The sequence below is a fragment of the Lepisma saccharinum genome, chromosome 11 (assembly GCF_977018435.1).
Source record: "Lepisma saccharinum chromosome 11, izLepSacc3.1, whole genome shotgun sequence".
Lineage (NCBI taxonomy): Eukaryota > Metazoa > Arthropoda > Insecta > Zygentoma > Lepismatidae > Lepisma > Lepisma saccharinum.
The window spans coordinates 45824508-45852055 of NC_139239.1; the positions used below are offsets into that span (position 1 = coordinate 45824508).

A 27548-nucleotide genomic window follows, 5' to 3' on the forward strand; every position below is an offset into this window, starting at 1 on the left:
CACAGCAGCACCATGCCCATGGGTTTCTGGGATCAGGTGCGACAGGGGGCATCTGCTTTATGATGTTCAATGCTACATAATTGACTTGATAATTACACACACAATTGTACCTAAAGTGCATGGTGGCCTTCCAAACACCCTGAATCTAATTTTGGAAATGTCAGGAAACTACAGGTTGGTAGAACAAAGATGCAGGCTCAATCACCGACTCAGCCTTGGTTTTCACCTTGGAGACAATTTGGAATGAGTCCATGATGCCATCAACTATACTGCCACCACTGACAAATCCAAGTTCAAGCATGGACCTTGGCATTAGTGTTTCATCTAATCATCAGTGTTTGATGTAGGGGTAGGATGGTATCCCCTCAGCTAGAAAAAATTACTTAAGCAAACACTGTCCCCTTCTTCCTAAGAATTTCCATTTCAAAGGCTGCTAATCATCCTCATCATCCTAATTTTCCCAGTGGCAGAAAAGCAATGAAAAATAACACAAAAAATTACAAAATTAAATTTTCACATAACTTTCGGTAGGTTATAATACTTTACCTTGCTGACAATTGAACTAACGTAGAAAGTACTTTTGCATGGTAACATGGAAATTTGGCTTTCCACTGTATTGTCGTCACCAAAAGCAGCAACTTGAAAAATTCACATAGGTGCAAATCCCAATATTCTGGTAGAACTTTCTCAACTTGTGACCACTAATTTCAAACAATCCATTGGACCTTTGATATTAATCTATTGCAAAAGTAAGAATAGCAGTGCAGAAACATGGAACTGTTTCCTTACAATACAAAAATATAATTGAAATTAATATTTATATAAGCTGTAAACGAGTTACTAAAGATATATCTGCGAAACTTACTTGTAAATGTTCCCAACCCACTACAAGGCTAGCAAGGCACCTCAAGTTCAATAAACACAGATCCAAAAAGTTCCAGTTAGCCACACATCACACACCCTAATCGACACTAAAATCAAAGAGATGCATGCAATTATGCACTTTCGACACGAGCTGAATATCGACAGCGGTCAGGCTCATCATGTTTGGCTCCTGCTATTACAGCAGCTCAAACCCATCACGTGCAGCAGACGAAATGGCTACTACACCAGCGCCCCTAGCGGTAGTCGAGGAAACAACAACAGGAACCGGAAGTCAACCTAACAGTGAAGCATCTAGTTCCCAAGTGGATGGTGGCAGAGGCCACCGAAATTAATAGAACATTTACAAGTAAGTTTCGTGGATATACCTTTAGTAACTCGTTTACAGCTTATATTATCAACCGTGTTGTTTATTCCCCTCAACATGAATTAATATTTATGTTAGTGTAAGCACAATATTCAGATACAAATTGCTACCACTTTTTACTGTAAATCATAGAGTCCTTCACTTATTAATTTTTAGGGCTGCAAGTCAAAACGATGTCCAAAGACTTCAATCGTTCCAACTTGCTGGAGTTAACTTAGGACAAACTGACATTAGTGGAAGAACAGCTCTTCACGTGGTGAGTATTTGCTTTCATTCAGCATTCAATGGTAGTCCATCTGGCACACCCAGGTTCGATTCCCTTGGGAATTTTTCCTGACAATGTCCCTGCATAGAGCAGTTCTGGGGCTCAACCAACCTCCATCAGTGGGTAGCTGGGGACAACCTTTGGGGAGGTTAAAGGCAGCCACAGCATGATGCTGATCACATAACCTCCACCATGACGAAGATTGAGAATGTATGGAGCTCTGTACCCACCCTGTTACGTAACTTCATGGGATGGTCTAATACACCTTTTTTGGCTAGTGGTGAACCTACTATTATACAGAAGGTTGTTCGCTTTATATCCGACCATTTTTGACAGGTACTCACCTTAAGAGATACCGCGCCACCACCACCGATCATGTTCTATTGGACCCCCAGCATTGTGGACTATCGCCCGGCATCGCAGTTTCCATTGCAGCAAGCTCCGGTACAGGGCAGACATGGGAATTCTGTCCCATTCCTCCCTGCAAGCTTTCCATAGACCATCCAGGGTGCACAGGCGGCGATGTTGAAGACTTCGTTTCAACAGTCCAAATGCGCAAAAATCCATTGGACTGGCATCTGGGCTTTTCACAGGAATGTCTTCAAACGGAATGACACGAATTCCTAATTCCTCTGCCATTTCCTGATAAAAACGTAGTGATGTTTTGACGGTATAACTCGAAGCCTTGTCCATATGGATCATCACCTGGTCTGCGTCCATTCCATACAATTGTGAGATGTCTCTCCGATAGATAGGTGTCAGAATGAAGTCTTGGAAGTATCTGGCATTCACGTTCACGTTTTTGTCCACCTTGCGTATCATCAACTTACCCTCATATCTGAATCCCGTCACAACCATAAAGCCACGAGGGAAACTTTCCCTGCACTGACGAACAAAGTTGCTGCGCCCCTTGCTGTCAGTGTCACGGTATGTGATCGCCCGAATGTGACCACCAGCAGTGAGATGGTCATATGATTCATCCATTGTGACAACTTTCTTCCATTTGGAACCCACCAGGTACTTTTCATACAGTTTCCTGCAGTTCGTCTTACGTTCGGCAATGTGACGCAGTAGAAGGTGGTGTACACGGGCCTTCCGCACACACTTCAACCTGAGGCGCTTGCAAATTGTTTTGTTCACAGTTGATGGTGCGAGGTGAAATCTGTGGGCCATATCATGTTTAGTCGGGGGATTTTCTTGGCACGCCAATCGACGGATCCCCCTTTGCACTACGGGTGACACTTTGCTTGCAGCCCTTCTCCTGGTGGTTTTCTAGGGTGAATGTTTCGCAAGGAGAGCCTGTTGTGTGTAATGGGCCACAATAGCTTTCACAGTAGTCACCCCGAGTGTTAACCCATTCTCCCGACACTGTTTCACAATGCGTACGTATGAAGACTTAGCATGGAAAAGGGCCATTACGTAACCCTTCCAATACCGGTTGATTTTCGGCGCCATTTGATAACATTCACTGCCAACACTCACGTACCTACAAGGTCAGACACAACACTGCTTCCGCCAGCAGACCCATAGTTCCAGCATGATACGCCAGGTAGCAGCACCGAATCGAAAATGGTCGGATATAAAGCGAACAACCTCTGTATTGTAGCAACATTTTTCACAAGCAATGAATGGGGTGGATGGCATTCCTGGTGCTGGTTTTGCATGCCATTGTGGGGGAAATTTTCTTCAGATAAGTATATCACCCTCTAATGTTAAAAGATTACATTTTTCACTTTTACTCACAATTCAGGTATCACTAATATTAGTAAAATTAATATTTTCTCTAGGTGTTTTTAGTTTCCTTGATGAGAGTACATCTGAATGTCTGCTCAGAATATTTGCTCTTCAAACTTTGCAATTAATGGTTGTATAGGGATAAAGTTTTTGTTAACAGTAATAAAATATGAGTAAGCCTATATAAGAATTTGTATTGTGTATAACTTAATACGAGGGCGTTTTGAAAAGTTTTGCCTCCTATGCAATAACATCAATAATATGCAAGATACTTACATGAACTACATGTCTTCTTTAACCTTGTAATGTCCTGTACCAGGTTGCACTACTTTTCCACGTAGTCACTATCATTGTCCACACACAAGTGCCAATGTTGGACAGTTGTTGCATCCCATCAGCAAAGAAATCAGGCATCTTCTTCCAGGACCAGCGATGCACATCTGCTTGCACCTCCATATCACTGGTGTAATGATGTCCCTTCAGGTGGTCTTTCAGCCTCGGAAAAAGGAAAAAGTCACAAACTGCGAGATCTGGGCTGGGCGGCAGGTGGGGTAAAATCTCGTGGAATTTGAGACGCTGCAATGCATCCTGTGGCTTGGCAACTCTTGTGTGGGCGAACATTATCATATTGAAGAATTGCATCCTTGCCGGATTGTTGCCTTTCAGATTCCTTGCCCACCTCCTGACAGTACTCACATCCACACAGGCATCGCCATAGATAGCACTCATTTGTTGATGAATGTCAATGGGTGCACAATCCTCTGCTGTGAGGAATTCAATAACAGCACATTGTTTCAACTGCACGTCTATGTACGTCGCCATTTTACTTACTATTATGCACATGCGTGATGTTGCAGGCGAATGTCGTTAGATGTCGCAACAGTCTGTGAATCAGCGATTATTCTCACACCAATTTTGCATGTCTCTAAGCAGTGTTGCCAGAGTTATTGCATAGGAGGCAAAACTTTTCAAAATGCCCTCGTACTTGTACCAACATAGGTGATAACACATGTATGTGTGTAGTAGAGAATAGAATAGAATAGAATACTTTTTTAGTCATTAGACAACATGATTGCAGTAGACTTCGTCATAATAAGTATATAAATACTAATATAAAAAATTACAAAAGAAAGAAAATTAAAAATACATATTAAAATATTACACATTCAACAATACAGTTTGCAAATTAAACTACATGTTTTATTACAGCGAAACCAATTGGAAAATAGTACTCTATTTTGATTACAATACAAGTCATGTACAAAAACCCATTTTACAGCTCTGTGATGCATTATGAGTAGACATTTACATTTTACAGGCCCTGAGGGAAGTGTTCTTCAAATTCCGTGACACTATATATACAATGTTGTACTAATATATTATTAATGTGTTTAGCAAACTGCTTGTTTTCTAAATTACGTATAGAAGCTGGTAGCAAATTGAATACTCTCATTCCATTATGTTTAAAATTTTGTTGAGTCTTGCATAGTCTAGCGTATGGCATTTCTATATTCAGATTGTGCTTTGTATTATAGTCATGTACATTAGAATGCAACCTAAAACTGGGGAGGTTTTCCTTTATGTACATTAAACTATGATAAATATTTCTAGAGGGCACTGTCATAATACGGTATTCCTTAGAGAATTCCCTACATGACTCCATATCCTGTACTCCTTTAATACAACGTATAGCCTTCTTTTGCCATTTAAAGACTTCCTTTGCACCTGTGGAGTTTCCCCATAGTAAATTTCCATACAGTAAGTGTGAATGGAAAAGAGCATAGTACACAGAGATCATCAATTCCTCACTTACAGACCTTTTTAATTTCCGCAATACATATAAGACACGGGCAAGTTTCTTACATAGTTCCTGGGTATGAATTGACCAGCTTAATTTTGTGTGTAAATATATGCCAAGCAATTTTACATAATCCTGATTATTTCAGGTGCATGGTGGGTTATTTAAGTAGAAAAAGTGAGTTTCTGTTTTTGTCGTATTTAACACCAAGCTATTTGTTTTAAACCATAAAGAGGAAGCATTTAACATTTCTTTATTTTTGATACTAAGGTTAAGAATACTATGATCATTTGTAATAAAGGTAGTGTCATCAGCATAGATAGCTGTTTTATACGGTAGGCAATTAGGTAGGTCATTCATATAACAGTTGGGCTGAAAAGTTCGTAGGCTGACTCATAGATGGCATTACTAGAATTAAATCCATGTGATTTTTACTTAGTACTAACATTCAAAAGATACGTGTATAAATTTCACAGCTGCCGGATAATTAGTTCGTGAGATATAACATTGTGAGTGAAGCAGCTTTTGTTATTGTGAAAAAATGGATAAAAAAGAATTTTGTGTGTTAATAAAGCATTGCTTTTTGGCGGAAAAAAATACTGTTGAAGCCAAGGCTTGGCTTGATAAACATTATTCGGACTCTGCACCAGGAAAATCAACCGTTGAGAAGTGGTTTGCTAAATTTAAACGAGGCAAAATGAGCATCGAAGACGATGCACGCAGTGGACGCCCCAAAGAGGCTGTTACCGACGAAAACATCAAAAAAGTCCACAAAATAATTTTAAATGATCGTAAAGTGAAGTTGATCGAGATAGCTGAGATTATTACATAGCGTTGTTGGAGCGTTTAAAGGATGAAATCATGAAAAAACGGCCCCATTTGAAGAAGAAAAAAGTGCTGTTTCATCAAGACAATGCACCGTGTCACAAATCAATGAAAACGATGGCAAAATTATATGAATTAGACCACGAATTGCTTCCCCATCCACCATATTCTCCAGATCTGGCCCCCAGTGACTTTTTCCTGTTTGCAGACCTTAAAAGAATGCTCGCTGGAAAGAAATTTAGCACTGATGAAGAGGTAATCGCCGAAACTGAGGCCTATTTTGAGGCTAAAGAGAAATCGTACTATAAAAATGGCATCGAAAAATTGTATGACCGCTATAATCGTTGTATCGCCCTCAAAGGCAACTATATTGAATAATAAAATCGAATTTTGTCAAAAAAATATTTTTTACTATGTTAGCCTACGAACTTTTCAGCCCAACTGTTAAACTAAAAACAAAAATGGACCTAATACTGATCCTTGGGGGACACCAGACAAAACGTCTAGCTCATCAGATTTCTTATTATTAAATTTTACTATCTGTCGCCGATTAGTGAGATAAGACTTAAGAAGGGATAGTCCAATACCCTTTATTCCATAATACTGTAGTTTTTTAAGCAAGATTTCATGCGCAACTGTATCAAAGGCCTTACATAAATCTATCAGAGTTGTACATGTATATGAGCCAGACTCGAAACCATTAATTATCTCATTTACGACCATCTCTACCACATTAATAGTAGATAGCCCCGATCTGAATCCAAAGTGCGCTACATTAATAAGTGAATTCTGTTCAAAATAGGGTGTCAATTGCTTTTTTACACAGTACTCTATAATTTTAGAAAACACTGGAACAAGGGATATAGGCCGGTAGTTACCAGGGTTATCTCTGTCACCCTTTTTGTGGATAGGGACTGTTATAGATGTTTTTAGGTTATCAGGAAAAATACCATCATTTAATGTCCCATTGATGAGATATGTAATTGGAAGTGCTATTATGTCAATTATATGCTTTATAATAAATGTTGATAGACCGAAAAAATCTTCACTATAGGAGTTTTTCATTTTTGACACAATAATTAAAATTTCATCCGTACTAATCTGTATCCACTTAAAATTTATATGATTAAATTGAGGAAACTTTGCCTACCAAGATAGCCATTAAGGTCATTGTTGACATTTTCTTCATAGTTCACAGGAATTTTGTTTAAATGTTCTTGATTGTTGTTTATAAAGAAACTATTAAACTCATTGGGTGTGATACTTGGCAACTTTGTTTCGTCCGTTATCTTTGTTTCCTTTTTGATTATTGACCAGGCAGCTTTGCATTTATTACTTGCCTTAGCTATGTGCTCTTCATTAGCTTTTAGCTTATCTAATTTTATTTCCTTTCTAAGTTTTTTTTAAATCTCGTTATAGTTCAATTTAGAAGTTTGATCGCCATTTTTGGCATTATCATGTAGTCGGAGCATAATAGCTCTAAGGTTCGCTAATTTAGGAGTGAACCATGTTAGATGTGTTCTCATTTTCTTCTTACCAGTGCTGATAGTTCTGTATTTTATTGGACAGCACTCATTATAAATATCGACAATTGTATGTGTAAATTTGTTCCATGCTTCAGTCAAATTATTACAGGTACTTAACAATTCATAGAAATTTATTTCATTAAGGCTATCTCTGAGGTTTCTTATGTTAGTTTGACCAAGCAATCTAAAACTTGTAGTTTTTGGGGTGGGAGGTGTGGTATAAATTAAAATTGGTAAAATAAGCAACAGACCGCTGTGGTCTGATAAACAGGGATCAATAGTTCCACAGGATATCATATTTCTGTTAACATTAGTGATCACATTATCAATGCAAGATTTCATTCTAGTTACTTCATCATTAGCATAATAATAATCATAAGACCTGAGAGTATCACAGAATGATTTCTTTACAGCATTATCAATTAGAACATTTATGTTTATATCTCCCAAGTAAACAACATCAAATTGTTTGTACTTATCAATGGAACTTGTAAGTTTTTCCCATTGTAACAAAAACATATTTAAATCTGAATTAGGAATGTGGTATATGGATATGACTACAATTTTCAAACTGTTAAATACAATGCTGGTAACTTCGAATACTCCTTCAATACATAAGTGATGTATATCTAACGGTTGATACTCCTTATTAAAATCGAGTCGTACATAAATACCAACACCTCCATGGATCATAGACTTTCTAGAAAAAAATACTAGCCAACTTGTAATTTGAGGGGATGTACATATCTATTTCATCGTTAACCAACCAATGTTCATTAACAGAAAAAACATGACAAGGAAAATCATCCAAAAAAAGTTCCAACTCTGGTAATTTATTTCTAATAGATTGTAGATTAATATGAAAAAATAATAAATTAGTTGCACTTTCAGGCTGTGAAGTTTGTTTTTTGCCACTATTACTATTCGAACGTACTACTTTATAAAGGCTATCTTGAAGTGGTTTTGTTAGATTTGATTGTTTGACCTGGCTCCACACTGAAGCAGTTTTTTTTTATGGAGACAGGTTCACAAGGGAGTTTCCCTGTTCATACCAGTTCATTGGTATTATTTCTTTGTACATATTTGCAAATATTTTATTGCTTACCTTCTGTATTTCATAACAGACATATTTCTTACCTAGACTATTAAGGTGAAGTCCATGGCTAGTGTAAAACCTTCTGCCTATCAAACTTATGTGTACAACACTTACATTTTTGAAATGTTTGCTAAGTTTATAAATTTCTTGATTCACACGATCTATTTCTACATTTACACATGACCAAGGTAGGAGATCGTAACGGTGAGGCACTGTGAACAGAAGAACATTTGTGTGCAGAAGAAGTTGTAATCGTCTCCTCAAAGTTCTCATAAACACACTTGCTTCATTTCTTACAATGTCATTTGTTCCTGCTAGTAAAACCACGAGATCCTTTGAGCATAATTGCTTGTTTTCTTGAGACACCTCCATTGTGGCTTCCTTGAAAGTTGCACCAGGTTTCACCATACTGAATATTGAGTTACTTACTTGATTTTGTAGTTGCGTGGCTACATTCCTTCCTTGACTATCGGTATACAAGCATATTTTCCCCTTATAACTTGTGTTCTTCAAAGACTTTCTACCAGCGGAAATGCACTTTGTACTATAGGAGTCCGCCTTGCACTTTAAACTGTTTGTTTCTTCAGATACGGTGGACACATCTTGTAGTATCTCGAAATGGTTTCGTGATTGGAAATTGACGGAATTAGGGGGCTCTTAGATATTTTCTTGTTCTTTATTACAGATGTCCATGTATTGCTAACATTAGAATTTGGCCTACCCGGTAGAGTTGGCCAGTCTTTACTGGGACTATACCTGTAAAGGTCCTCGGATTCTCCTCCTTTGCACTCTAATTGTTTTTGGAGGATTTGATTTATTGTTCGTAAAGACTCCATTTCCTCCGTAAGGTTTCTAATTATACTTTCATAGTCTTCTTTCTGAATTTTATAATCATCACGTTGTGCACTTTCCTTTGTCACAGTTTTCTGATAGTTTATGCAAGTTATACACGCCTACACATTTTCTGGTATATTGACCTCATTAACATTGGAACATTTTGAGAAATGATACCATTTATCACAGATATCACATAAAATTCCATTTTTCACTGAAGAGAACATTTACCACATTTACTATCTTGTAAAAACGTTGAGAACTGAGAGCACGAGACACCTACGTCTACCTTGTTAGGTGCCATGTTACAGTACAATGTTACAATATTACAGTACTGCATGGGAACACTTTTGCTCGCTCGAACTCATTCCAGTCTCCCAATCTCGAGTGTTTACAGTGGAATATCATTTTAATGTGACAATAATCATATGTAAAATATTTGTCCTGGCAGTTTCAGCCCACAATCATTTATTTCATTTTCATATATCACTGTACTGTATTAGTAACATGGACTAAACTACATTTTAACATGCATATGATGACTATGTTCACTTAAGTTTTAATGTCACTGCACCTTTTACTTCACAATCCATATTTGAAGGGCCACTAGCACAGACAAATTATTGTTATACATGTGCTACTGGGCTGTGAGCATATACTACTCGTTTTGCCCTTTTAAGCATTATTTGCTTGAGCAAAGAAGCTCTAAATGCCTTATGCTATGTAGTGTCATCCATGTAAACTATGCTCGAGTGAAATGCTTCCACTGCATCACTTTAAATGTGTGTACATATGCATATGTGGGTGTGCATGTGTGCACTCACTATGCTTTATTTGCTTATGACATACTTATTTTTGTGCACAATATTGTGACTGCATAAAAAATCTGATGATTGATGTTGAAATACATATGCGTGTGCATGGGGAGGGGGGCAAGGGGGGCAATTAACCCCCCCCCCCTAGTCATGGACATCCGCAGATTTTTTTCCATGGAGGAACTAGCAAGGTAATTTCCATGGGGCATATTACCCCGATAATAGTGTAACCCCCTCAAAAAACACCACTTGACTTTGAAATTATCGCACTAATGTAAATTGCTATGACTGAAATCAAATTATATGTGCGAAATATATACTTTTAGGTTGACATTCGATTTCTAAGGGGGGTTGGCCATCCTTGCCCCCTCCCCCTTGCAAACGTTTATGTCCCTACATTATTATACTTACAGTGTAGAGGAATCTTATCGCTGTTATTAAATGATATTATACTCTTATTGCCCCTTATTTAGGGGGGGAGGGGTGGCAAACATTGAGGTAAAAGAAAGCAAGACTAGTAGAATCTAAGACTTGACGTAATTCCTGTTGTTCCCTGTGGAACATAGGGCATCAACAAAGCATCTCCACCTGATTCTATTGACGGCAATTCTCTTCACTGTATTCCAGCTCTTTTCTTCCTCCAATACCTCAGCATGAACAGATCTTCGCCATGTCTGTCTAGGCCTCCCTCTTTTCCTTCTTCCCTGCAGATTCCAGTCTAGTGCCTCTCTCTCGACAGCCTCATTTTCCTTAACGTATGCCCTATCCAATTCCATTTTCGCCACTTTATTTGTATGGACAAATCTAAGAGTAGCAGGACAAAAATATAAAGATAAAATTTGTTTTCATGTCTTTCTTGCATTATTTCTTCCAGACGGCCAAGAACACCTGCAGGGGCACATAGAGGCAATTGCCCCCCTATGATATAAAATTTTGTACAAATATAAATAAATTTTGTAAAATTTTCTTGCTCGCAATATCTGTTTTTCAGTCTTGTCGGTCAAGTTCAGAACCATAGCTAGGGGGCGGTGGGAGTTGGCCCTGGGCACCGAAATGAAAAAAATTGGAAAAGAATGCCATGGCGGCACACATTTATTTATTCGTTATGGTGCCTCTTATGTTGCTGCATTACACCCATCAATGCAATGAGACTAAAACAGTAAGATAAGATGAGGTTTTTCTTTTCTGACTGAATTTTCATCAAGGCTTTCCCTTCCCCTAATCAGAGGGTCTGCGCACGCCTATGTTGAAATATTATATTCAAATGCAATAATATATAAAAATTATATAATTATTTTATTTCAATTTATGTAGTAGGTGTTTGTACAGATAAAGTGGCACCCCACTTTTGTATTTTCCTGCATTACACACTATAAACCTTCTGGTCCCTATACAAGAAAATGTGAGACTTTTTGCCTGGAGTTCACATTTTTTACACATTTTATAATTTGTTATTATCAGGATCTCTGCAAAATGTATAGTTGTGCTTCTACATAATTATTATAAGCTATGGCCATTAACTTTAGTAAATGTTGTTTGTAACTCAATATACTTTGCATTTACAGGCGGTACTCCATAATAATCTGAAAATAATCCGTTTCTTGCTTCACGTACCAGTTGACAGGAATCCCAAAGATAATCTTGGTCAAACTCCAAGTGACATTGCTGAAAAACTTAAGTACCATAACATCTTTGAATTGCTGCAGAATGAATCGCCTCCACTTTGTGGAGGATCTAAGTGGTGAGTGTATTTAAAGACAGAAAAGGATGAAAATAGGAAAGGGAAAACTACCAAAGAAATTAAAGAAGGGATGGACATTAAGAATTTTAGAAGTTGAGAGGGAAAAATAAATTATATGTAAAATTCAGTACAGAGTCTGCAAAAAAATATTTTTTGTTAGGATACATTCAGACAGAAAGGCTTAAGCCTGATTAAAGAAATTCAGATTTTATTTTAAATATCGCCTATGGCACTGCATAAATAAATGAAAACTTCTTTTATATGCTGATGATGGAACAGTTTGATATTTTTTGTAGTTGGTTAGTGTTTTCTCTTTTAGCTTTCCATTTTACTTTTACCTAATTATTTCTACTTGTATACAGTGAAATCTCGATTTTACATTTCCGGATTTTACATTTTCCCACATTATAAAATAAAATGTTATATAAAATTTTCCTCATTTTACATTTTCCCACATTTTAAGCTTTTTCAGCTTGATCCCCTGAAAAACATAAAACCGAGGTTCCACTGTATTTAACTCTATTTCAGTTATTGGGTTGTCCAAAAAGTACTGAGCATTTTTGTCGTAGAAAAGAAAACATGTATGATGATACTGTGTAAAATCTTTATTCCCCAAAGTCTTATCCACTTTTCTCGATGACCTTGGTAATTCTGTAACTTCAACATACCATCAATGTAGAAATGGGTTTGCTTGAAGGTGAAGTCTTCAATATGCTGTTTGACAGTGTTGGAGTCACAAAATGATTTTGTGTTCATAGAATTCTATAAAGACTGGAACAAGTGGAAGTCTGGTGGTACATTATGGTGGTCAGGCTGAAGTTAGGTTTCAGCCTAGCTCTGATCTCTTGTGCTGCAGTTTTTCCAACTGGGTACAGTGCATGCTTGAATTGGTGGTCCGATTTTGTGGAAGCAGTTCATAGTTCAGAACTTCCCTTGAAATCCTACCAGACACAGAGCATAATCTTCCGTGAATTATTGTTTGGCTTTGATGTTTTTCTTGGTGGTTCGTCAGCTTGGCCCCATGATTGGTTTCACACAGTATTGTTATACATGATCCACTTTTCATCACCAGTTGCTATTTGTTTCAAAAAAGGGTCCATTTTGTTCTATAACTTTTCTAAATTCAATGCAGATAAACTTTAGAGCAATTGCTTTACGTTTTACGATTTGTAAAATATGTCAATAATGTCTATTTTCAGTGGTTAAAACAAATATAATTTCCCAGCATTGGAATTTACAAGAAAACTGGATGTTGCCTTCCACTGCCTCATCCATTCCAAATTATAAGTCCAGTGTTGACAACTACAAAATTATTCACACGAAACTTATAGTGAGTATTCCATACAAGCGAGTTCAATAAAAGGATTATTTTTAGATAAAACTTTGAAGTAAAGAAAACAATAAATTCTCTTCTGAGGTCTGCAAACAGCACAAAAGTTATACAGCTTATATTAAAGCATGACATTGAAGCTGTTAGGAAAGATATTTCATACGGTTCAGCTAAAGGGTGTCCCAAAAGTATGCAGGATTTAAATTTACAAAATGAACCTGTATTTATACATGAATTGGCAAAGTTGTGTCTTACTTTGAAAGAGTAAACACTACGATTATATATGGAAAATAATATCCAGCAAATGTCCTCCACGTCTCATATGACACTCGCACAATCTTTTGAGAAAATTTGCAATCACATTTTCGCAAACTTGTGGATCAATTGTTGCGATAACACGTCGGATTTCTTCCTTAAGTTCGTGAATGGTTGGTATGTGTTTGCTGTAAACCTTGAACTTTACAAATCCCCAGATATAAAGACACACGGTGTAAGAAAATCCCCAGAGATAAAAGCAGGGTGGCTACAAACAAGCAGAAATGAAATTCCCTGACTTTTCCAGGTTTTCCAGGACAAAATTTACATTTTTCCCTGACAATTAAAAACTAAACTAAATCGATGCTTTTGCAAATAGAAATAATAAACACACAGATCCACATATGGTTTTGTTAAGTACCAATATTATCTTCTATGAAGTTGACTTAATTTCTCTATTCTCTACGATTTGAATTCAAACTGCAAAATAGTGAATTTGGAAAATTATTACAATTCACAAGCTAGGGAAGGATTACAGAATTTTGTCATATGCAGTAAGTTTAAAATGAAATACTTCATTATTTTTAAAGTTACGACTAAATGAGATAAGAGTGATTGATTAAGAAATACAATTTGTAATTTATCAGTCTCCTTATACATTCTCGGTATTATATGTTGATATTTCCACTGAGGTTTAGAACCCTCTGCTTGCAAGAACCATGAGTGCGGACTCATTTTTCAATGCATAAAGCTACTTCTCTCTTTTCTGTAAAGCAAACAACTTAACTCTTGCATATAAGTGAAACAATTGAATCGAACAAAATAAAGTGTCATATTTCCTTACATTATCAATTGGATTTCTTCTTCAGTACAGTATATCCAAGTGAAGTACTGTGAAACTGACAACATGCAGTTATACCATTATTGCTGACGAAAAGGGTACGTAGGTATTAGAAATTAAACGCAAGGAACACTATAATAATAAAAGCTTCTGAAAGTTCATATACGAGGGACATCCTGAAAAAAGCTCCAATGGTGCCTATACGCAGCACTAGTGGTTGGAGAGCGACACACACACACATGCAGGCAGGAAGAAGTGGCATGTAGCTGTAATCTGGTACAGTTGCAATGCAGCCGCTTTAGGACAGTTCTAGGTTAAAGATTGCAGCTCTCATACAGTCTCCCACCGACTGCGATGTACGCTACATTGCACGCTCAGAATTTGGCACAGAGCCAGCAGCAATCGTGTGAGGTGTGCAGACCGGACGTCGTGAGTGATAGTATGGTCAGACGATGGTGCAGACAATTCACGGAAGGCCAATCGAATGTGCACAACCACGCTGAATACACACGGGTTCTTTGCATCACTTCAGGTGAGAGATCTTGGACCACTCCCTGTACAGCCCTGGCCTTGAATGTACAGACTTTCATCTCTTTGTTTAACTGAAAAGGTTTCTGGCAGGGCAAGGATTTGACAGCTACACTGTGGGAGAGATAGTTCCAGTCTTTGCTGTCAGACACATATACCATGGGCATACAAAATTTAGTGCCATGCTACGACAAATGTCAGAACAGCAGTGGCGATCATGCCAAAAATTAGGTTAGGACTCACTGTTACTAATGCAATAAATTACAACTGATATTCTTGTTTTATTTATGCGTAATCGGTAGGGACCTTGATATTTTGTTATTTTTTTAAAAAATTGGTGTATTTTCTTATTTTTTTATTTTTTACTATACAGTGTTATTTTCCCCAAAATTCACATTTTCATTTTAGCGCATTTTCTGGCAAATATCTGAAATTATACCTTCATGGTGATTTTAAACTACTGTTTCAAATTGTAAGTCACATGGCTTACGCCTCTTCGTTAGAGTTTGATATCTTGAAAGTTAGTTCAGGAAAGTTATTTTCCATACTCCTTTTTCAATTTTAAGGTAAAGATTTTAGATAATGGAATTTTCCCTGTATATACTAAAGGGTGCATAATGACCAAAGTGGCGACGCACCCAAAAAATTAAAATCAATCAATCTCACGTGACAGATACCGATATATTATGGCACCAAAAATTGGCATTATCTTTTTTTGACTTGTTAGTGTTACGTTTCCCAAAATTTGCATTTTTGTTTTAGAACATTTATCTGCCAAATATACCGAAACTTAATACTCCATTGTGCTATTATTTTAAATTGTAGGTCACATGGTCTACGTATTTTCGTGACAGTTTGATATGTTGGAACAGATTTTTGAGGATGTAAAAGTAAAGTGCTCCCTGCACTTTCCCATGAAGGTGTATAGTAGGGGTGTGGAGTTAGGGCCCCACACTTTCTTGATCACGGCTGAAGGTAGGGGTGATGTGATCAGCACCATGCTCCTGACTACCTTCATCCCTCAAAGTTTCCTCAAGGTACCAGCTTCATATGATGCTGGGTGGGTTCCGAAGCAGTTTGAATAGGTGGAAAACATCCCGATTCTCCACCGCAGGGGATCGACCCCAGGTCTCTCGCATAGTAGTCAGACGCCCTAACGACTGAGCTCCATTATTACTCGCTCGACAAATGCCGATGGTGTGCACTTATCTTGGTAATTCAGAACATATCTCGTGCAACAAATACGTAGATGTGGCTCCCGTGTGACGGTAGATACGCACTCGATCTCCTGTTAGAACCCTGCCACTTTGTTCTGTGATGCAAATGGTTTTGATAGAAGTTGAAAAAATAGTGGGAAATACATGATTTCATGTGGCTGCCGGAATTATTACATGTATGTATAACTCTATAGTTTACTCTTGAGTAAATTGTTGGAAAACTTGCATGTTCTATGTACACAAACATGGCCTAGAAAAGACAAGAATGTGTATTTCAAGGAATTTTTCGTTGTTTTAGGACATTTCTTTAAAAAAAATCACTGAAAACGCCAACAATTTGCATTTTATGCCAAATTTGTATTATTTCGATATTTCAAACGGGCAAAACATGTGTGCAGACATAACTGCACATTCCTAAACATAACTTCGCAGCAATTACCATTTTTCACGGTTTTCGTGTTTGCGAAAAATCAATGTCCCTACTAATTGGAAATTATTTTCTGGCCACCCCTCAGATAAATCAGTAGATGGAAAGTGAAAATTTAGCAGGGCTGGAAGAGAAAAGTCAATTCTTGAAGAAAGTGATTTGCTTTTATGTTTGAATGATTCGAGTAAATATGATATTAAAATATTTATTATTAGTATTTTATTTCATAATATTGTACATTAACCTTACTCAGTGAGAGATTAATGACCATCTGTTACTTGTTTAAACAGACAGGACAGACAGTGGCGTTAATTTCATTGCAATACTAGTAAATTTGAGGTTGGGAGCATGCACTTGCCAATTTTTATAACGTTCACCAATGCAGATTTATGTTTCACTTTTTCGTGATGCTATGCAATACATATCCCATTTGGTTGGATTCTTCTTGATATCTAAGAATCGTGCAATGTCATTGTAAACGTATGTTAACTTGTGCGAAACCAGTAATACATCAGGATGATGAAAGAAAACCTTCGTATGCACTTCTACATTAAGGTGAAGTGAGCCAGAAGAGTAATAAAATTCCAGCAGCATATTTGCAGTCTAAACCTCTTCTTGTTTATGCATTCGCTTTTTCTTGGATGTTGCAGTCCATGCAATTTATGTCGCATGTTGTAGTGAGATACTTTGTCGGGTGGTGATATTCGACAAAAATCGTATGTATCAATGGAACCTATTTGTTTCCATGTTCCTTCAGTTTGCCCAACAAAATGCCTTACTACGACGTCCGACAACTATCGGACGACGCCACCCACTCTTATCCCCTCCATCTGTTGACAAGTCCCGTTACTACTCCCATACGGACAAGAAAAAATGATAATTCAATGCATTTTCCACGTAATATTTAGAGGCTTAACCTTTTCTCCCCCGATGATACCTTATGGTATCATCAGAGTAAGGTCGCACTCACCCGATGATACCATATGGTATCATGGTGCTGATTACGAAATGAATGTGCTTTTTGTACCTTCATACTCTTATGTTTTGGTGGAAACTCTGACACAGGTCTGGAGCAAACCTGGGAAATTCATATTGATGACCAACCTCCCCCGCCTCTCCGCAACATATCCATGCCATATTTCCGAACAGAGTTTCACATTTTGGCTCATTATTCAACTTGTATGGCACCCAATAACATGAAACATGTTTCAATCTTATTGGAAACGTCCATTCTTTGAAGATACTACTAAGGTTTGCGCCTTCTCCTCAAAATAGCGGGAGAAGAGGGGGCAAACTCCAGATTTTTATGTTGTTTTTTTAATTGAAATTCGGTGGTCATGCCCCCAAACAATTTTCCTCCAAAAATGCAAATTACCTATTTTTCGTTAAAAAAAAATCACATTATGGCTTATTATTCAACTTGGATGGCACCCAAGAACATGAAACATGTTAAGTTTTCTTGATAAATGTCCATTCTTTGAAAAGAACACTAAAGTTCGCGACTTCTTCCCAAATAGCGGGAGAAGAGGGGGCAAACTCCAGATTTTTATGGTTTCTTCATTGAAATTCGGGGGTCGCGCCCCCAACCCCCCCTTCCTCGGTTCGGCGTTCTGAATTGTACATGGTTGGATGCTCTTATGTTCTAGCTGCAAAATAAAACTTATTTGAAGTAGATTGCTCCCATAGTGCCCGAGTTATAACGATTTTCTGAGCAATATGCAAATTACCTATTTTTCGTAAAAAACAGAGTTTCACATTTTGGCTTATTAATCAACTTGTATGGCACCCAAATACATGAAACAAGTTTCATTCTCTTTGGAAACGTCCATTCTTTAAAGAGAATACTAAGGTTTGCGCCTTCTTCTCAAAATAGCGGGAGAAGAGGGGGCAAACTCCAGATTTTTATGTTGTTTTTTTTAATTGAAATTCGGTGGTCATGCCCCCAAACAATTTTCCTCCAAAAATGCAAATTACCTATTTTTCGTTAAAAAAAAATCACATTATGGCTTATTATTCAACTTGGATGGCACCCAAGAACATGAAACATGTTAAGTTTTCTTGATAAATGTCCATTCTTTGAAAAGAATACTAAAGTTCGCGACTTCTTCCCAAATAGCGGGAGAAGAGGGGGCAAACTCCAGATTTTTATGGTTTCTTCATTGAAATTCGGGGGTCGCGCCCCCAACCCCCCCTTCCTCGGTTCGGCGTTCTGAATTGTACATGGTTGGATGCTCTTATGTTCTAGCTGCAAAATAAAACTTATTTGAAGTAGATTGCACCCATAGTGCCCGAGTTATAACGATTTTCTGAGCAATATGCAAATTACCTATTTTTCGTAAAAAACAGAGTTTCACATTTTGGCTTATTAATCAACTTGTATGGCACCCAAATACATGAAACAAGTTTCATTCTCTTTGGAAACGTCCATTCTTTAAAGAGAATACTAAGGTTTGCGCCTTCTTCTCAAAATAGCGGGAGAAGAGGGGGCAAACTCCAGATTTTTGTTTTTTTCCATTGAAATTCGGGGGTCGCGCCCCCCAAGCCCCTCCTGCCCGGTCCGGCATTCTGAATTGTACACGATTGCATGCTCTGATGTTTTATCTGCAAAACAAAACTTATCCGAAGTAGATTGCTCCCATAGTGCCTGAGTTATAACAATTTTCCTCCAAAGAGTGTTCGAATTTAAAATTCCCGCCGAGAAGCCCGGGCGAGAGAAAGTTCTCTCTCTCTCTCTCTCTCTCTCTCTCTCTCTCTCTCTTTCTCTCCCTCTCCTTCCTCCTGCCATCACTGGTTTCTGGCGCCGTGGTTGTGTTGCTCATAAAAGGGGCCTAAACGATGAGGCCGAAACTTACAAACGAGATTTCCTGTTCCCGTGCAGAGTTCCATAACGATATTTTTTTTAAAAAAAAAAAGTCAATGGAGACGAAATTCCCTGACTTTTTTTGACACTTCAAATTCCCTGACTTTTCCAGGTTTTCCAGGTCTGTCGCCACCCTGTAAAAGTCACATGGTGTAAGAAAATCCCCAGAGATAAAAGTCACACGGTGTAAGATTGCATGACCTTGGTGGCCAATTGTGATCACTGTTGCACGAAATCAGCCACCCATGAAATTTTTGCTGTAACAACGATGGTTTCGCATGCTGCATGACAGGTGGCGCCATCCTGCTGGAAGAACATCTCATCAACATCAAAGCCAAAGTGCATGGCTTCCACCTGGGGCCACAAAAATGCTGATATCATCTCGCGATAACGTACACCATTGACAGTTACTGCACTTCTGGACTCGTTTTCGAAGAAGTGCGGCCCAATAATTCCACCACACCAAAGTGCACACCACACAGACACTCGTTGGGAATAAATAGGCTTTTCTTCAATAACACAAAGGTTTTCTGTGCCCCAAATGCGACAGTTCTGCTTGTTTACATACCCATCCAGATGAAAATGCACCTCGTCACTGAAGGTGATTTTCTTAGCAAAATCACCATCCACTTGCAGATTGTCCAGGACCCAATGGACAAATGCCCATCGCTGCACGTGGTTTTGCAGCTTAAGCTGTTGAGTCATCCGAATCTGTATGGGTGCATATGCAGATCTTTCACCATAATCTGCTGCATGGTGCTCTTCGAAATGTCTAACTGAAGAGACCTGTGGTGAATTGACGTTCTCGAACACTCAGCGACACTAGCGCTCATAACGGCAATGTTATCGGCCAAGCGTATGGTACGAGGACGGCCACTTATTTTGTCATCCATCACCGAACCTGTTTGTTCAAACTTTTGAACCACTCTTTTCACAGTGGTTCCATTTGGCACGTTTTCCCACCCAAACATACCACGTAATTTGCGCACGGTTTTAGCACAACACTCTTCGTATTTGTAATATGTTTTTACGATAGTTATGCGCTCCTGCATCGTGTATTTCTTCATCATGACTAACTCACTACTAACCGGAATGTGCTTACTACAACATGTGCTTCAGACAACATTTTGCCAACCCAACGGAAAAAAAAATGGCGCGCAATTAAAATCCTGCATTACTTTTGGGACACCCTTTATTAAGTGTATGGCTACAAGGTTTGGCCTTCATGGTTAAAAGAAGATAAAGCGTAAGCAGATGTATTCTGTGTTTGATCTTTCTGTAGCAGGCTTCAGTGTACTTGAATGTTTCGGACATAACATCCAGTTATCTATTAAATATGTTGTTGGTTCTATGACGGTATCAGAATGAGTACCATCATAAAATGAAAAATAAAATAATTTTATTACTTGAAATTGACGATTTGAGGTCGTATTTGGTAGTTTATATTTGTACAAAATTAATTTGCATCACTTTGACTTTGTTCTTATTGCAGTACATATCCAAACTTCACGTATTTAAAATATTTTTATATCTTAGCGATGTAATTTGGTTTGTGAAGTATCAAGAATATGCTTACAGAAAATTGCCAATTTATGCATAATCGCACATATGTTTGGTTTCAACAGCTTTTATTTGCTCTTTCATAAATATTTGGGCACAAACATGTATTTAAAACATATTACTAACATGTACTAACCATTTAATATAATTCTGGTTGATTTTCGACATTAAACTTACGATTTGCTGTAAAGAAGCACCTTGAAGAGTAATCCCAAAGCTGTGAAGTAATCCTAAACTTGGACACATAGCCAACTCACAGAAAGGGAAAAATCTAAGTTGAGCGTAAATAACCTTTTTCCCACCAAAATTGTAAAACTTAAAATAACTGAAAAGGGTGAAAATAAAATACGTAAACATGTGTTAGAATATTGTAATATCTATTTTATTGTAACTAATTTATTTTACAAACATTTTAAGGTATAATAACTGTACAATTCGAAATTTGTCACTTGAAAAGTATTCGCAAGTTTGTATACTGTGAAAAAAGTTGTAACAGTGTGAGTTCGGATACACTGCTTCATCTAAAAGATCAACCTCGACAAAAAATGAAGTCGTTAAATATTTCGAAGACTTAATTTGGAATTATTTCATGTAAATCAACATGATTTGTCCAGGAAAGATTACTAATATGTTACCAAAGGAGCAGTAACGCTTTTTAATACTTCAAAAAAGTCGTGAAGAATATAATAAGTGAAAAAGGACATTAAATGTGATCGATCCATAGGACGTTAAAATGGCAGCCATCTTATCTTCAAGACGAGTTATCAGATAAGTATAGTGAATATAAATGTAGCTACATAATTGAAAGGCCTATTTCGAAATTACGAAAAATTAACTTACTCCGAATGTGAAAGTCTGTTCAACGTATAAATTTACATAATTCGTATTTGTTTCCACTGTGGACAGTCGAGCATTTCTTGCTATTTTCATCGTAAAGATCTACGCAAGATCGGAAATAATTCTTCTTCGTAATAATTGACTTGAAGTGATAAACTTAAACATAAACCTGTAATATGCGACAAGGTTAATGTAATGTGATATTCATGCTTCGTTATATACATATATGAACGTGTACTGAATTTATGTATGATCTTGTTATACTCAGTCGTTTAATTCTTTTAAAATATATAGTGTGTTAATATTCGATGTTGGTAATTTTCCTTATGCACTCAAAGTGAATATATATTCGTGCCAGTAATTTTACAAGATATAAAAAGTTAAAATTGAACTTCTCATATTTTATCATGTAAAGATTTGAAACTAATTTCTTTATTTCATATAAATGTGAATTCGATCTCGACCGTATAATTTTCAAATCCGAGATAAAAAGGTCGAGATATTAAGATTATGGAGACTCATTTTACGGCGCCTTATGTCTCCTGAGTTGAATCGTTTTTCGTCTCATAGATACTAGATATATGAGACTCATCTTTAGTCTCAGTCATTATTAAAATAACTGAAACTCATCATTGTGCTTTTAAAGTCTCATAAAAGTCAAAACTTGATCACACTTACATTGATGATACTCATTTATGGATTTTTATGTCTCTTAAGTGATAGAAGTAAGTGAAATATTTAATTGGTGTAATTTTGTGTTTAACTAACTAGTCTGTTCCAATATTTCAACAATGGCTGAAGCTGTTGAGGGAAACTTCACACTGGCGGACATTGTAGGGTTAATAAGTGCTCAAAATAGTGACATTAAGACTGCTTTGCAGGCGCAAGGTAGTAAACTAGACACTGCTTTGCAGGCACATAGTAGCAAACTAGACACTGCTATGCAAGTGCAGGCAGAACAAAATAAAAAGGTAGACACAACTTTGCATGCATTAACCAAAGCAAGTGAGGCTCATGCAAAGGACTTCAAAGATCTCAAAATTGATATAGGTCAATTTAGAAATGAATGTATGCTTAGGTATGAAAAAGTAGAGAAAGATTTGCATGCTCTAGACAAGAAAATGAAAGTAGAATTAGTATCGTTAGCAGAGGATGTCGATAACAAAATCGAGTGTGTAATAGAAGATCTGTCAAGGCAATTTGAGACAAAGCTTGATAGATGCTTTAGAGCTTGTGAAGAGAATGATATGTCTCTGTGTACAGTTAGGAAGGATTTAGGGCAGGTACATACTGCACTAGATCAATTACAGTTCAATAAACCATTAGTGAATAAGTTAGATAGGGGGGATCAGCTTGATAAGAGCGATGTTGATTACGAATCCGATGTCAGAAGTCATGTCATTCTGTCATCCAAAATTCCACCTAATGGTAATAATCGTAGTGAAGATGATAGTAATGTACAATACATTAAGATTGCTCCAAATAGTGACATGTTGAATGATGGTGCAGTTTCTAATTTAAATGTCAACATTAGAAAGGCTATGTCACTGATCGAAACTAGTCTAACAACCATGGTCAATAACAGAAAAAATAAGACATCAAAGAATGTAAAGGTGAATTCAATGCAGGGTGATTTTCATGAGCTTGATGCTAGACAGGTTGATTTAAATCATGAAAGCCATGAAGTTGTAAGTAGACCTAGTGTTGGTTATGTTCCGCAAGACTACGATAAATCTAGACACCTTTCGGGTGCAATTTCTGATTCGGAAACTGATTGTAGTGTCAAATCAGTTCATGATAGTACATGCGTAGATGATGGTCCGTATTGTAATACAAGACTGGCTAATAAGCGTAATAAGTTAAAACGTGACAGGTTAACTAGTAGGGTTGGACAAAATGTAAGCAATACTCCTCTGATAACTCCTCCGACAAATGTTCCAAATGTTAAACATACGGAAGTTGATCCGTCGAGAGATACTTCAAAGGTTAGGTATAAGCCAATAATTAAACCACAAGATTTGAGGCACTTCCCTCATTTTGATGGTGTTTCCGCAGATATTATACCATCTGAATTTTTAGAAAAAGTAGAGGAAAACCTGGAAATTTACAATATTCATGAGAGTGAATATATGAGTTATTTACCTAAATTACTCACAGATTGTGCGCGTACCTGGTACATTGAAAATAAATTAAAGTTTAAGTCTTATGCTGAGTTTGACAGATTTCTTATCCCATTATCAAAACGATAGGTGGAAATCTGTAAATTTAACTAAAGTTCTAAATTCACCTTATGACAAAGACAGCAAGGAGAACTTGTTGCAGTTTGCGAATAAGAATTACAAAAAATTGAAATCTATACAACCACATGCTGACGAAGCACATCTTATTGCTCAGTTATCTTCGTTGTTGCCTTATAAAATAAGTGAACACTTGGTGGTGAATAATATTCACACACTGAGACAAACTCTGCAGGCCATAGAAAATTTTCAATCTTTAAAAAATAATTCAACTAGGTATATGGATTCTAGTAAAACTTATGGTAACCAAAAGAACAAATCGAAGGTAGCTAATGTGTCTATGTTTAAGGAGCAAAATGACCGAAGTATGTCTAACAGAAATGGGTTAAGAAACTTAAGGTCTAATAATGAGGTTGGATCTGCTCGTAAATCCTATGCTAATGGTAGGACATGGGTAAGAAACGATCAGATTTCTAGAAATGTGAATTTGGGTTCGAGGCAGGAAAACTCTTAGATGCTCCTGATACAGGAGGTGTCTTGAGCATCAAAGCAGTTGAAAATCCTCCTTTTCCTAAAACTCAATATAATGCTCACTCAAGTGAAATGAATAATAATCATCATTGTGATCTAGGTGAGTTCGTTCCTAAGTTAGGAGTTCATCAACTACTTGGTGACAGTATGTTAGTCAGGTATGCCAACAGTATTTTGGGTTACAAATGGAATATGAATGAATCTGCTTCCAGATTCATAGGTTTGTGTGTCTCAGGACAAACTATTGATGATCTGCATAGGCGTGTATCAAATGCTAAGAAAATCTCAGACAAAATATTGGTCATGATAGGTACTAATGATTTAATTCGGAAACGTAGCTTTGAACAAATGCAGTTATCTTTCAGTAAACTCTTGAATACATTGAAGAGTAAATGTGCTGAAATTTCGATACTGTGTTTGCCACCTCTTCCTAAATATATGTCTTCTCCTAATGAACATTTGTGGCAGACATGGAATAATTTCAATCTGTATTTGATGTCATTGCACGACGAGTCTAAAGTAAAAGTATACAACATAGCGCCTTTATTCTTCTTAGAGAATGATTGCATAGATAACTCTTTATACCAGAAATTCCTTGGTCACCCTTCCAGAGGAAGAGTAGATATGGTACATTGGAATTATACAGGAATGACTAAGGTTAAACAGTTTTTGTATAGTATGGTTTTGGTAATACACCAAGCACATCAAGTGATAAAGTGAGTAAAGAACTAAAGGTACAAGCTACTATCCACAATGTCAATGTTAATCATTTTAGGGATGCAAACAGCATTGAAAGTTATCCCGATGAAGATAACGTTTTGTCTTTGCGGGAAAACTAACAAGCGACCTTTGTTTTAAAGTGGGTGATGAAGGTCAAGTTAATAATCCCACTACTGATAACATCAATTTAGGGAAATGGGAAGAACTTTATAACAGTGATGGGTATGGATCAAAAGAAATTCCAACACCAATTAATGCTCTCAGCGGTAACACACTTACTGCAAAATTAAAAGTTTTAATATTTGATAAATTTTATGCTGCTCTCTGCGACACTGGCGCAGAAATTAGTCTGCTTTCTAATACTGTTTGGAAAGAAATTAATATTAAGGCCAGTAGACCCAGGCTCACACCTGCGGATAATGTGAGATTAGTGGATTTTTCTGGTAATAAGAAGACTAAAGTATTAGGTATGGTTAAACTGATCATTCAAATAAGTAATTTACAATGTTACGTACAGTTTTTGGTGGTTCACAATTTACAAGTGGATATCATTTTGGGATTAGATGTGTTATATGCACTTCAAGCATCATTAAATTTTAAAGATCAAACAATAACATGTGGCTCGGATGAAGAACGCACTTTCGCGCGCTTCATGCCAATAATTGAAGATGGCAATAATTTGTCTTATTTTGAGTGTTCTCATGTCAGTAAGTATAATGGCTTAGGAGAAAAATCCATTAAGTTTAAAGATTGTGTGAATAAGGCTGATTCGCTTACAAACGAACAAAAAACTTTGTTCATAGAGTTACTACTTCAATATCAAGAAATATTTTCTAATAAACCTGGTTTGTGTAACGATTACGTTCACAAAATGGTTTTAGATACAGATCTACCTATAGTAGGCAGAAATTATCCTATACCTTTTGCTTATAGAGATCAAGTGCGTGAACAAATAAAAATCATGCTTGATTGGGATGTTATTGAGTTGTCTAATTCAGAATATCTGTCTCCACTTTTAGTAGTTCCTAAATCTGGGGGAGGTATCCGTTTATGTGTTGATCTCAAAAGAGTAAACCAGCATGTTAAGCTTATTCAAGTGCATCCTATAAAAATACAAGACTTATTGGTAGAATTCCAAAGTTGTAAATACTTCACTTCGGTGGATCTATTGAATGCTTTCTGGCAAATAAATTTACATCCAGACAGCAGAAAATATACTGCGTTTATGTTTGAAGGTATCCTATATCATTTTAAAAGAGTTGTATTTGGTTCAGTAAATGGTACAGCTGTATTCGTCGATGCCTTAAATCGAGTGCTTAAGGACTGTAGAGATTTCGTGGTAGTCTATGTTGACGACGTTATCATAAAATCTCAAGATTTCGCATCTCACATATTGCATGTAAGAACAGTTCTTGAAAAATTGAAGCAGGCAGGCATGACGTTGAAACTTGAAAAATGTGAATTTTGTAGATCAGAAATAAAATTTTTGGGTCACATTATTACTTCGCAGGGTTATAAAAAAGATCCTAAGTATGTAGATTCCATTGTGAATTTGCCTGTGCCCAATTCGGTTAAGCAACTGCAAAAAATCTTAGGTTGTTTTAATTGGTTGAGTAAATACATAAAAAATTATGCCATCATAGCACAACCTATGTATGACTTGTTGAAGGCTGGTAAAAAATGGCAATGGAATGACCAAGCTTCTACAGCTTTTAAAACACTAAAAGATAAAGTTAGTGAACAAGTACTTTTATCTTTTCCTAACTTTTCTCACACTTTTTATGTACAAACTGATGCATCAATAATAGGTGTTGCAGGATACTGCTATCAGCTGATTGATGATAACATTAAACCTCTCGGTTTCGTGAGTAGATTGCTCAGAAGTTATGAAAAATCATACACTTCTACAGAATTAGAGGTTTTAGCCATATTGTTTACAATTGATAAGTTCTGTTCACTGTTAAAAGGCAGACATTTTATTATCATAACTGACCATAAGGCACTTACCTGGTTAGAAACTGTGCACACTTGGAATGCACGTTTAACTCGTTGGTTTGTACAATTGCAACAGTATTCCTTCCAAGTTCAATACTGTAAAGGGTCGGAAAATATCATTGCTGATGTTCTAAGTAGGACATTTCCGATGCAAGAAGACCTCTTGTATCATGTAAATTCTTTGCAATTTAAAGAAGTAGTAGAACCTTTCATTGATATAGAAGATTTGATAATAGCTCAAGAAAATGATGATGAATTGAAGGAAATTAAGCAATATATTTTGCACTCTTCAATTCTTAATGATAATCCAAGAAGTAGGACTTGGAA

The 27548-nt window shown here is 36.8% G+C and overlaps 2 protein-coding genes across 4 annotated transcripts in view; both read left to right on the forward strand.

Moving 5' to 3' along the window:
* Positions 1 to 27548, forward strand: part of LOC145994763 (cytochrome c oxidase assembly factor 1 homolog) — a 329972-nt gene that overhangs the window by 220068 nt on the left and 82356 nt on the right. The gene's annotated exons all lie outside the window — the stretch shown is intronic.
* The window catches only part of LOC145994759 (L-asparaginase-like), a 98607-nt gene that overhangs the window by 65567 nt on the left and 5492 nt on the right, over positions 1 to 27548 (forward strand). For 2 of the 3 annotated variants that reach the window (XM_083131001.1, XM_083130999.1), the window contains exons 12-14: positions 1406 to 1505; positions 11708 to 11883; positions 13083 to 13109. In XM_083131001.1, coding sequence (XP_082987127.1) covers positions 1406 to 1505; positions 11708 to 11883; positions 13083 to 13089 — 283 coding nt within the window. In that variant the 3' untranslated portion in view covers positions 13090 to 13109. Of the gene's footprint in view, positions 1 to 1405; positions 1506 to 11707; positions 11884 to 13082; positions 13110 to 27548 lie in introns of those variants that run through there. The other variant, XM_083131002.1, reaches the window with a different exon arrangement.